Source organism: Gymnodraco acuticeps, unplaced genomic scaffold (assembly GCF_902827175.1).
Source record: "Gymnodraco acuticeps unplaced genomic scaffold, fGymAcu1.1, whole genome shotgun sequence".
Classification (NCBI taxonomy): Eukaryota; Metazoa; Chordata; class Actinopteri; order Perciformes; family Bathydraconidae; genus Gymnodraco; species Gymnodraco acuticeps.
In genome coordinates, this window is record NW_022990435.1 from 92,695 (window position 1) to 105,882 (window position 13,188).

The following is a 13,188-nucleotide window of genomic DNA, read 5'->3' on the forward strand; positions in this document are numbered from 1 at the left end:
GCTCGAGGAGGCTTCCCTCTCCTCTGCTCAGTGGTCTCTGCAGGGCGTGGAGGACGACTCCATGGCGGCCATTATTCGTACGGTCCTGGCGCACCTGCAGATTCCTTCTTCAGGCGTAGCCCAGCCCCTGTCCCCCTCACCGGTCCTCCTTCAGAGGAGTACCTGAGGGCATGCTGGAGGGACACCAGGGCCCTCTTCCACGCTGGCTCTGATGCCCTGATGCCCGGGCTGGCTGCCATGCAGGACCCGGCGAGGGTGGGGCTGGGTGGCATGCCACCCATTGAGCCTGCCATCGCCTCCCTGATTCTGGCTCCTGACGAGGCTCTAAGGCCTGAGGTCAGGTGCCCTCGGCCTCAGTGCAGGTTCACAGATGGGCTGCTCTGTAGGGCCTACGACGTAGGGAACTCCCTCTCCCATCTAATGCTGGCCGTCTCCACCTCGCTGCAGCAGGCTCCGGCCGAGCCTTCTTTGCTGGGCCTCAGAGATGCATCACTGCAGGCCTTTGCCCTAATGACTAGGGAATTGGGACGAGTTATGTCCTTTCTGGTACAGACTCGTCGCCAGGTTTGGCTGGCCCAGTCACCACTAATGGAGACATACGGAGAGTCCTCCGTAGCGTGCCAGTCGAGCCAGGGGAGCTGTTTGGGTCAGCTGCCCTGGAGGCGCTGGAGCGCGCTGCCCAAGCTAGGGAGGCAGCAGCAGCTCTCGGGGCTTCGCAGACCCGTGGCCACTCCCAGCAGGCCCAGGGGCCGCTCTAGCAGCCGCACTCAGCCACCGGCTTACAGGGGTGGTCTGCAGAGGTCCCAGCGGCCCACTCAACCGGCCAATGACTTTCGTGCCCCAGGTCGCCTCGTGCTTCAGAGCCTTACCGGCGCCCCCCAGGGGGCTCCAGGGGCCGGGGGGCTAGGCCCTGAAGTCCCGGGGCCGGTCGTCGGCTGTTTTTCCCAGCAGCAGCTCAGCTACTGGGCTGCCTGTACTTCCGACCCTTGGGTGGTTTCCACCCTAACCCAGGGCCTTCGGCCGGGTCAGAATGACAGTTGTCAACGACCCGGCGAAGGCCTTAGCTCTGGCCCAAGAGTTGTCTGTCCTCTTGGCCAAGGGCGCAATCGAGCCAGTGGAGCCTCTGCTTCAGGGCGGGGGGTTCTACTCGGCGTACTTTCTTGTGAGCAAGAAAGTTGGCGGATTCCGTCCAGTTCTGGACCTCAGAGGAATCAACAGATTCCTGAAGGTACTGTCCTTCCATATGCTAACCACAGCAGACACCCTTCGTGTTGTCGCACAGGGGGAGTGGTTCACAACCGTGGACTTGAGGGACGCCTACTTCCACGTGCCAATTGCATCCCATCACCGGAAGTTCTTGAGGTTCGCCTTTCAGGGCCGACATTATCAGTTCCGGGTGCTTCCCTTTGGTCTCTCCCTCTCTCCAAGGGTGTTCACCAGGGTTGTTGCGGCAGCGCTCGCTCCTCTGCAGGCACAGGGCGTGAAGGTCCTGCCATATCTGGACGACTGGCTGGTTTGCGCGCCGTCCCGGGCCCAAGTGGCCCAGGATAAGGCGCGCCTCTCATCCCACGTAGACCGGTTGGGCCTAACGGTGAATACGGGGAAGAGTTGCCTGGACCCTTCCCAACAGGTCACTTACCTGGGGATGGTCCTAGATTCGGTCGCCATGAGGGCCTACTTGACACCTCGTCGTGTGGACGACATTTCCCACCATCTTCGCATCTTCAGACTGGGCAAGAGGGTGCCTTACATCCAGTTCCTCCGGCCCTTAGACAGACTGACAGCTGCCTCAGCCGTTGTGCCCTTGGGCCTGCTGTCACTGCGCCCCATGCAGATGTGGCTGAACAACTTTCACTTGGACGCCAAGCGGCACAGGCACAAGAGAGTCAGGGTGTCTCAGCGGTGCCTCCACTCTCTGTCCCGCTGGAGGGACAGGGCCTATCTTCTGATGGGTGTGCCCATGGGCGCCATCCCATCCCGCCGGGAGACTGTCACTGTGGATGCGTGTCTCTCGGGGTGGGGTGCGGTGTGGCAGGGCAGGACTGTTCAGGGTCAGTGGTCTGCCCAGGAAGGTGCACACCATATCAATGTGATGGAGCTTCGGGCGGTGTTGCTCGCACTCATGCACTTGTTACCCCAACTGGCGGGCAGGCATGTGCTCGTTCGTTCGGACAACACGTCCGCCGTTGCCCAAATCAACCACCAGGGGGGCACCAGGTCCGCACAGCTGCTCCGCGTTTCACAGAGCCTCTTGCCTTGGGCGCTCCCCCGCCTCGCCAGTCTGCGGGCAGTCTTTCTGCCAGGAGACCTGAATCAGGTCGCAGATTTCCTCTCGCGGCGCAAGCCTCCACCGGGGGAGTGGAGGCTTCACCCAGAGGTGGTGGAGACAATTTGGAGCCTTTTCGGCAGGGCCGAGGTGGACCTCTTTGCCTCGGAAGAGTCGAGGCACTGCCCCCTCTGGTTCTCCTGGAAGCAGGTGACCAGCCCGTTGGGTCAGGATGCCCTGGCGCACGACTGGCCGGACACTCTCCTGTATGTCTTCCCGCCGCTGCCTCTGATACTGCAGACGCTTCAGAGGGTCCTTACTCAGGGGCACAGGCTCCTTCTGGTCGCCCCCCGCTGGCCGGGGAGAGTCTGGTTCCCACTGCTGCGCAGTCTCTGCTGCAGCCCACCTTAGCGTCTCCCCGACAGGAAGGACCTTCTGTCACAGCTCAAGGGTCAGATTTGGCATCCCGACCCTCAGCTCTGGGTTTGGCCTCTGCAGGGCCCAACCCACTGTTGAGCGGTTTCACGGCATCTGTCAGGGAAACTATCCTGAATGCCAGAGCTCCATCCACTCGGGCACAGTATGAGTGCAAATGGAAGCTCTTCTCCCACTGGTGTGTGAGTAAGGCTGAGAATCCGGGACATTGCTCCGTGGCCACCATTTTAGAGTTCCTGCAGTCCCTTCTGGATAGTGGACGTTCTCACTCCACTTTGAAGGTGTATATGGCTGCTATCTCTGCCCGACATGTCAGAGTCGATGGCGCCACAGTGGGGCGCCACAGGTTGGTGTCCCTCTTTCTAAGAGGGGCTCTACGGCAGCGTCCCCCTAGCACCCCGGCTTGGGACCTGCCCCTAGTGCTGGATGCCCTATCATCTCCTCCGTTCGAGCCCCTGGCCCAGGTCGGGCTTAAGTGGCTGTCCCTGAAGGCAGCATTTCTGCTTGCCATAACCTCAGGGAAGCGAGTCGGAGAGCTTCATGCCCTCTCCGTAAGCAGTACATGCCTGAGGTGGAACTCCGATGGCTCGGGTGTTACCCTCTGGCCGAATGTGGCGTTCCTGCCCAAGGTGCTTCCACTAGCCCACTCCAATCGGCCTATCCAGCTGGCACGCTTTAACATTCCACAGGAGAGCGGCACACCTGAGTTGCTGTGCCCCGTGCGTGCCCTGAGGGCGTATATTGATGCTACGGCCTGTATACGGCAGCTCTTCGTTTGCCATGGCGGCACTAGGAAGGGTCGTGCTCTCTCGAAACAGCGGCTGTCCCACTGGGTGGTTGATACCATCACATATGCCTATGGGGCCAGTGGCCGCCCCCCGCCATCAGGGGCCAGATGCCACTCTGCAAGAAGCATCTCAACATCGTGGGCTGCCCTAAGAGGGGTGCCCCTGGAGACCATCTGCGCCGCGGCGTCATGGGCGTCTTCTGGCACATTCTCCAGGTTCTACCGGGTCAATGTCGCCACTCCTCACCCTCTGGGTGTGGTCCTGTTGCCAAGCTCCGCTGCTTCCAGTTAGGTGAGTAAGTGCTTGGATTCTTCATGACATGGTTGGTATAGGTCATCCAGTGCTAAAGCACCGCCTCTGGCGGTCAGTAGGGACGAAATAGAACGATAGTTACGGCTGTAACTACGGTTCTATGAGTCCCGGATGACCGCCAGAGTATCCTGTCACTCAGAATTCTTGTGTGCTCGCGAGAAGATTCTGGGAACAGATCCTCTGACGACACCGGCTGATATAGCCGGTGTCACGTGGGTCACAGGTGACTTTGTTGTTATTGGTACTCGAGCTGCGCATGCGCGCGATGGACATATCCAGTGCTAAAGCACCGCCTCTGGCGGTCATCCGGGACTCATAGAACCGTAGTTACAGCCGTAACTATCGGTACATTTCCAAACCTGCTAAATTGTCCTTGTCAAAACTGTTCAGGGATTCCTTTCTTCAAGATACAACGGAGCTGGCACAGGCTATTAATCAAGAGAGACATGCCTGGTGGGAAACATCTCTGTCACTGTGGTGTGTGTGACCCTCAGATCGGAGAAAAACAGTGACTAAAGGACTTTCAAACTGATGAGTAAGAGAGAACCAAATGTCTGTCCTGTGCATTCAGAATGAGTGGTGCATGAGGGGCAGGGTCAGTGTGTACAGAGATGCACTGAAATATTGCTGATTCAGAGTGTAGGGGAGTACAAACTGACCACACACACACACACACACACACACACACACACACACACACACACACACACACACACACACACACCACACACCACACACCACACACACACACACACACACACACACACACACACACACACACACACACACACACACACACACACACACACACACACACACACACACACCACACACACACACACACACACACACACACACACACACACACACACACACACACACACACACACACACACACACACACACACACCAGCAGGTGAGTCTTCTCAGTAAATGTTGGATTTTTGAGGTGATGTCAGGTCATATTCCATATTCTCTGGGTCCACTGCAGCAGTACGCTTAGCCTGGAGCTACTTGCTAAGTGGTCAGTCAGGGGAGTTGTTCAATTCAGAACTAATAGCTTCCTGATGTAGCAGCTACAGCCTGAACGCAAACATTAAGGTATCTCACTGTAAAATACAGCTATATCTGCCGGAAGACTGTTCAACATTTTTCGGAGGAGAAATGTTGTTTTGGTCCCAAACATATCCAGGCTCACTGTGGGAATTTTCAGTTGGATGATTTGCCGCCGTAAATAGCTGCACGCAAACACCCCCCCCCCGCTGAGAGCTGTTCAGAGGACGCAGAGAGAGGCCGCTCTGAGAGGTGGACAGAAAATGCAAGCTGATGGTGGCGGTATGGAGACCATTAATCTCACTCTGACAGCAGGCCATTACGAAAAACTGCATTGAAGCAGCAAGGCTGGGCATCTGTCAGTGTGTGTGTGTGTGTGTGTGTGTGTGTGTGTGTGTGTGTGTGTGTGTGTGTGTGTGTGTGTGTGTGTGTGTGTGTGTGTGTGTGCATTTATGTGAGACAGAGCGATATGCGGTGTAATTGTGTGCCATAAATGCTTGTCTCATGGAGTGAAATATGTTTTTGATATGCCCCACAGTGAACAGATATTTGCTGAAATGATCTGAGGCTGTTTGTTTTAGCAGACTGCCCTTCTCTGTGTGTGTGTGTGTGTGTGTGTGTGTGTGTGTGTGTGTGTGTGTCAAGTGCAGGGACAGAGCAGCTATGACTCCACATGAGGGCAAGGAGGACTATTCTGCTTCCTGGGCGGTTCAAACAGACATCCCTGTGTAGCATGTTTCAAACATTTTATAAGGATAAAGACTATCAAAAAATCTGTCATGTTTTCTGCCCTAAAATAACTTTGGACATCAAAATAATTCCTGCGCTCAATAAGGTGCAGAGTCTGCTAAATATTAATCGTAGTAATGTCTTTCCCGAACGTCAACCAGCGCTCCGCTCCCAACTGTGGGCGTCACTTTTTATTGTCCCCTGGTTTCCGCTGTGTTTGGAGCTTCTTGCAGCTTTTCCTTTTTGCAGTGCTTGTAAAAAAACGTTGCGCATGTTTCCTCAAGTTGTTTCTTCATTTGCATTGTATTTGTTTGTATGTTTATGTTTGCCCCTGTCGGCCACCGTAGCTTTGAGTGAAGATTAAGATGTTCTTTCTAGAAGTTGTTACCTTAAACAGTTTGTCAAAGAATAGATTTCAAAATACTGCTGCTGGTTTATAAAGCACTGAATGGTTTAGGCCCAAAATACATTTCTGACCTCCTGCTAAATGATGAACCATCCAGATCTCTCAGGTCTTCAGGGACTGGTCAGCTTTCTGTCCCCAGAGTCAGAACTAAACATGGAGAAGCAGCGTTCAGTTATTATGCTCCAAATATCTGGAACAAACTCCCAGAAACCTGCAGGTCCGCTGCAACTCTGACTACTTTTAAATCCAGGCTGAAGACTTTTCTTTTTGTCGCTGCTTTTAATTGAACTATTCATATCTTAGACTGCACTGTAACTTTTATCCATGTACTTTTTTCTTTTAATGTTTATTTTATTAGCTTTTCTTTTTAATGCCATTTTCTTAATCTCTTTCATTTTTTGTAAAGCACTTTGAATTGCCTTGTGTTGAAAAGTGCTATATAAATAAACTTGCCTTGCCTTAAAGGTGGGGTAGGTCATTTTTGAGAAACCAGCTCGAGTGCGTAGAATTTGAAAATAAACAGCCGGAACAAATCTGCCACTTCCTCACAGAGCCCCTCCTCCAACACACACGAACGCGCACATGACCAATGAGGGCACGAGATAAGTTTGTGCCCAGATGGAAGGCTGACAGGCAGGTAGGCCATCCAGTTACTTTAGCCGGCTCAGATGATTGGTCGTGCTTTTTACAGCGCCACGGCTTCCACAGATGACTTTTTATTATGGATTTTTTGTCAAAGCACTTCAGATATTCATTGCTATCGGGATGTTAAGAGCATTCCATGGAATATAACAAAAAGTGTATCTCGAGCCGGTTTCTCAAACTTACCTACCCCACCTTTAATAATACAAAAAACAAAACTAGAGTTAACTTTTTTTATTACTGGAAATTAGGTAAAAGCTGCTTGAAATGTCTTTGACTGAAGTTATACAAGCAAATACTGTGATACCACTGACGATGATTTTGCATTAACCAACCATAACATATTACATCCAAAATATATCTATACATATGAATTGGTGAATTTGTTTAAAGTGAAGTAGCTTACCATAAGAAAAACAACCTAGTTCCGTCACCTTTTTTAACGTTTGCTTTTCAAATCAGAACAGACTGACCTGATTAAATAAATGATGTCACTTGGCTCTTCTTATTTGTCGGATCCAGAAATCCCATGACATTACATTTTCACTAGCCAACTGGTAGGTGTTAGATTTGTGCAAACATTTTGGACTTTTTAGGTAGTAAATAATGACACTGCAGTGTATAAAAGTGAAGTGTCTTTATCACTTCAGCAGCTGGAGACTGCGTATGGCCCTCAGGTTGGGGGGGGAGTGTGTTTCTCCCAACATTACATTACATGTCACTTGTTAGACGCTTTTATCCAAAGCGACTTACATGCTCAATACTGTGGACAATCCCCACAGAAGCAATTTGGGGTGAAGTGTCTCAGGGACACAACGACATGCTGACTGCAGTGGGGTTTGAACCTGTGACCCCCTGACCCCAACACATATGCACAACCCACTGCGCCACACGCCTCCGTTAGGTATGAAAACTGCAGCAAAGTATGTGATGAAATCTTGAAAACAATGAATCATCATTATGGTGAACGCCAGGGAAAAGGACGCTCTTGTTATTTATTCGTTTATTGGCGGAGGCTGATAGGCGTGTGGGTTAGTGCGTTGGTGTTCGGATCAGGGGAGCACAGGTTCAAACCCCACTGCAGTCAGCATGTCGTTGTGTCCCTGAGACACTTCACCCCAAATTGCTCCTGTGGGGATTGTCCACAGTATTGAGTATGTAAGTTGCTTTGGATAAAAGCGTCTAACAAGTAACTTGTAATGTAATGTAATGTAATGATATGAGCATGGAGGGGAGGGGAGGGGGTGAAGGTGATGAGTTAGTGGGAAGAAAAAACAAAAAAGGTCCAACAATAGACCCAGGGTTTGGATTGTGTCATGAGGCTGCTGCTCTCACAATGTGTTTCTAAATAGGGTGAATATATTTGCATGATTGTACAGCTCCCTCTCACGCAGGACCAAAGCAGAAGACTTCTAAACCACTGACAAAACCTGGCATGTTTACAAAGATCTGCAGACACGGCAGAATGGTGCGTGAATAACACTGACACCAGGCTTATGTGAACCATATGGCAGCAGAGAAGGATCTGCTGTGAGGATGAGCTCCACTGTGATGACGAGATACAAAAGGGCTAAGTTACTGCAGCCAGCCTGATCCGTCTCTGGCTATTATAACTGACGATGACGTTATTTGTATGACTAAATAACAGTTCAGCCCTAGAGCATTGGCAAAACAATGTTTAACACAGCAGGAAGGAATGTGAAGCTCCTCACACACTTGATGCAGAGATTTGACTATCCAGACGACTTTCTGAAGTCTCTCTGTATTTCTGAGGGTGAAAAGGGGTAGTGGTGGTCTAATGCAGTGGTTCCCAACCTGGGGGGCACGCCCCCCTTGGCGCCAAATATCGCAGGGGGGGCGCCAGGCCTGGGTGTCATCCTCGATGGCACACTTTCATTCAAATCTCACATCAGTAATATCACTCGGTCTGCCTATTTCCATCTACGCAACATCAACCGCCTCCGCCCGTCCCTTAACCCTAAGACCACCGCCATTCTTGTTCACACCCTGGTCACTTCCCGCATCGACTACTGCAACTCCCTTCTCTTTGGTCTCCCTCTCAAATCCATCCACAGACTTCAACTGGTCCAGAACTCTACCGCCCGCATCATCACCAGAACCCCCTCCATTAACCACATCACTCCTGTTCTTCAGCAGCTTCACTGGCTCCCCGTCAAATCCCTGTATCGTTTTTAAGATTCTGCTCCTCGCCTTTAAGGCCATCCATAACCTCACTCCTCTGTACCTCTCCGACCTCCTGCACATCAACACACCCATCCGCACACTCAGATCTTCTGCTTCCCTCAGCCTCACTGCACCCCCCTTCCGCCTAACCACCATGGGGTCTAGAGCCTTCAGCCGCTCTGCACCCCGCCTCTGGAACGCCTCAAAACATATCTCTTCACACTCGCATATCCACCCTGATCATTATCCATCACACATCCTCTGTTTTATTTATTTGATTTATATACTGCATTGTCTTGTTTATGTTTCTTATGCTGGTGTTAGGTATTGTGTATCTTGTTTTTCATGTGTTTGTACGGCGACCTTGAGAGCCTTGAAAGGCGCCTATATAAAATAAATGAATTATTAAATTATTATTAGATGATGATTTGAGGCCAAATATCATATTTAGACTTTTTTTTATTCTTTTTTTACATATAATTGTAACTCAATACATGATTGTCACTGAAAGCCTTGTCTCTACATTACAATAAAATATAAAAAATAATTGATTAATTAATTTGAATAAAAATTCAAGTTAGTATTAAAGGCATAAAAAGACAGAAATGTATAATTCGTTCTTTAATAGAAATGTTTCTTCTGCCCGTAAAGTGTCCAAACCAGGCTTGTCTGGATAAGCGCATTTTAAAAACATAGTGATTGTCCATGCTGGTTTCAGTTGGATTATTTGTCACAGTTGCTCTGATCAGATCGGTCTCCTCCATTTTGTAGATTATGTACGACTTTTGAATCCACATAAACACATCGGCAAAATCCGGCTTACTTTGAGCATGTGTTTTAAACAGTTTAATCCCTTTGTGAATTGTTTCCACTTGTGCCGTCCTTTAATTTCTTCATACAGCGGGAATCCAAATGAATTAATCCTGAGTCCAATAACCATCAAAGTCACTCCAATAGTGCTCCTTAATTACGCTTTCATTCTCCTTTAACTAAATACTTCACATTCATCCAGTTTGAGACAGTAGTTGTAGCTTTTTTGAGACTTTTAAACTTTAATTACCGCTGTTGCGCAACTGTTGGGGCGCAACTTCCAACAGGAGTCATTAGGGGGGGCTCTTGGGAAAAAAGGTTGAGAACCCCTGATCTAATGGATAGTGAGGTGGGCTGAAGATCGGAAGGCTGTGAGTTCAAATCCCACCTGGAACACCACCACTAGTGTGCCCTTGAGTAAGGCAAGGCAAGTTTATTTATATAGCACCTTTCAACACAAGGCAATTCAAAGTGCTTTACAAAAAATGAAAGACATTCAGAAAATGGCATTTAAAATCAGTCATTAAAAAGAAAAGCTAATAAAATAAACATTAAAAGAAAAAGTACATGGATAAAAGTTACAGTGCAGTCTAAGATATGAATAGTTCAATTAAAAGCAGCGACAAAAAGAAAAGTCTTCAGCCTGGATTTAAAAGTAGTCAGAGTTGCAGCGGACCTGCAGGTTTCTGGGAGTTTGTTCCAGATATTTGGAGCATAATAACTGAACGCTGCTTCTCCATGTTTAGTTCTGACTCTGGGGACAGAAAGCTGACCAGTCCCTGAAGACCTGAGAGATCTGGATGGTTCATAATTTAGCAGGAGGTCAGAAATGTATTTTGGGCCTAAACCATTCAGTGCTTTATAAACCAGCAGCAGTATTTTGAAATCTATTCTTTGACACACAGGAAGCCAGTGTAAAGACTTCAGAACAGGAGTGATGTGATCCACTTTCTTAGTGTTAGTGAGGACTCGAGCAGCGGCGTTCTGAATCAGCTGCAGCTTCCTAATAGATTTTTGAGTGAGACCTGTGAAGACACCATTACAGTAGTCCAGTCTACTGAAGATAAAGGCATGGACACGTTTTTCCAAATCCTGCTGTGACATTAGTCTTTTAATCCTAGATATATTCTTTAGGTGATAGTAGGCTGATTTAGTAACTGTTTTAATGTGACTGTTGAAACTCAGGTCAGAGTCCATGACTACACCTAGATTTCTGGCTTTATCTGTTGTTTTGAACATTGCAGACTGAAGCTCAGCGCTAACTTTTATACGTTCTGACTTGGCTCCAAAAACCATTACCTCAGTTTTATCTTTGTTTAATTGGAGAAAGTTCTGACACATCCAGTCATTGATTTGTTCAATGCACTTACTGAGTGTTTGAATTGGAGCATAGTCTCCTGGTGACATTGTTACGTACATTTGTGTGTCATTTGCATAGCTATGGTAACTTATTTTGTTGTTTTTCATTATCTGAGCCAGTGGTAGCATGTAGATGTTAAAGAGAAGAGGCCCCAAGATGGAGCCTTGAGGAACCCCACATGTCATATTTGTCAACTCAGATGTGTATTTACCTATAGAAACAAAGTTGTTTCTGTCCTTTAAGTAGGATTCAAACCAATTTAGAACTGTTTCCGAAAGTCCCACCCAGTTTTCCAGTCGGTCTAGTAATATGCTGTGGTCGACAGTGTCAAACGCAGCACTGAGATCTAAGGCACTTAGCCCTTAGTTACTCCAGGGAAGATGTCCCTGTAATCGGTAATTGTAAGTCGCTTTGGATAAAAGCGTCAGCTAAATGAAATGTAATGAAAAAATGTAATGAAAAGTGGGTTTTTAAAGGACAAGGCAAATCTCTGCATGCATGTCTTATTACTGGCAATCTAATGAATGAAAAGATCAAAACTCACAGTCAATTCATCCTACAACAAATATTTCACCGTGTTTATATCATTCAAGAGCTCAGCTGTTTTCCAGAAATAATTAAAACACATATCACCGTTTCACTTTGTGATATGTCCCTATATTATGACGTTGCAGTTTATTCTGATCTCACATACACTCTCCTGGTGCTATACATACCGTTAGCAGCAAATGTGCATTCATCTGTGTCGTGATTATGCAGCAATTGCAGATAACAAGATAAACTAGAGAATGCAATTCCTGAAGAAATTGCTAGTGGGAATGCTTTATGCTGAAAATCTGATGCTAAACTGCTATTCTGAAATGTAATGTGTAAGAAGAAAGTGAAGAATTTAGATTGAAATTATACATGAACACTGGGGGCTTGGATGTGTGATAAGAGAAGAAAAGAAAGTAAAAAGGCTTCGAAAAGCAGCAGAATATTTGAACTGCAAACTTTTGAACTAACTTGATGGTGAATGATCTGTCGCCATGGCAACGACATTTGATGACACCCCATAATACGCTTAGATGTTTTAATGGCTGCATCGTTACCAAACCTGTGAAGTTCTGGGCTGTTTGGAGTATTTTCACTGAAGTTATGAGAAAACCGTGTTTCAAGGCGAGCATTGTGTTGCCATGGCAACGGCATTTGGAGAAATCTCAAAACTGTCCCGTAGATGTCTTCACGGCTGGACTGTTGGCACACTGCTACCTGAAGTCTGCTGCTGACATCATCGTGTTCCATTACACAGGTGTTTCTATTTGAGCTAGAATACATCACACCTCGTTCAAGGCACAGTAGCCGGTCTCTTTCATTGTTCACGTGAGGGTCTATGTATGTCTGCTTTCTGTGTTTGACAATGTCACAAATAAATCATATATAATGTAAGATGTAACTGTGATGTGTGTGCTCTGTTACTCACAGGGGGCGTAGAACATGATGACGGCGGCAGGATGTTCCTCTAGGAAACTGTCGAAGGAGTCGTCGGTCAGGTGGAAGACGGGGGAGTCCGTCTCCGTCCACGGCACCTCGGGGGTCTTCGGCTGCGGGGGCTGCGGACTGAAGGAGAAGGAAGAGGTAATGTAAGGTACGTTTACACAATACAATTCAATGTGCTTTACATCATCATTAACATTAATAAGAAGACAAAGGGAAGGAGGACGAGGAGACAACAAGGGCAACAGAAGTGAGGAACTTGTTCAAGATGACATTCCAGCTGGCTCTGTACGCAGCAGAGCATCAGACACAGCTGCAGACCCTTCTCCACACATCTGGAGCAAAGCAGCCCCGCCTTGATGACGAAGCACAATGAACCAATGCCAAGAAAGAGTGGACAGAGAAATAACCAGCACGCAAGTCACACACACTACATCACATGTTAGAGACGCTTTTATCCAAAGCGACTAACATGCTCAATACTGTGGACAATCCCACAGGAGCAATTTGGGGTGAAGTGTCTCAGGGACACAACGACATGCTGACTGCAGTCTCTCTCTCTCTCTCTCAATTCAATTCAAAGGGGCTTTATTGGCATGAAAGTTAAATTAAACAATGTTGCCAAAGCATCACAATACAAAATAATTAACACCATTATCATACATTTCAAATGTTTACATATTATTGATGATATATGTATACAGTGATAGAATTACATTTCAACGTG

At 48.1% G+C, this 13,188-nt stretch overlaps 1 protein-coding gene across 1 annotated transcript in view; it reads right to left on the reverse strand.

Annotated features, from left to right (window-relative positions):
- The window catches only part of LOC117551975 (protein disulfide-isomerase A5-like), a gene marked incomplete at its 5' end in the record, with an annotated part of 56,307 nt that extends 43,723 nt beyond the window's left edge, over positions 1-12,584 (reverse strand). Inside the window, 1 exon segment of the mRNA XM_034225082.1 lies at positions 12,448-12,584. Coding sequence (XP_034080973.1) covers positions 12,448-12,584 — 137 coding nt within the window.
- Between the last annotated feature and the right edge of the window lie 604 nt (positions 12,585-13,188).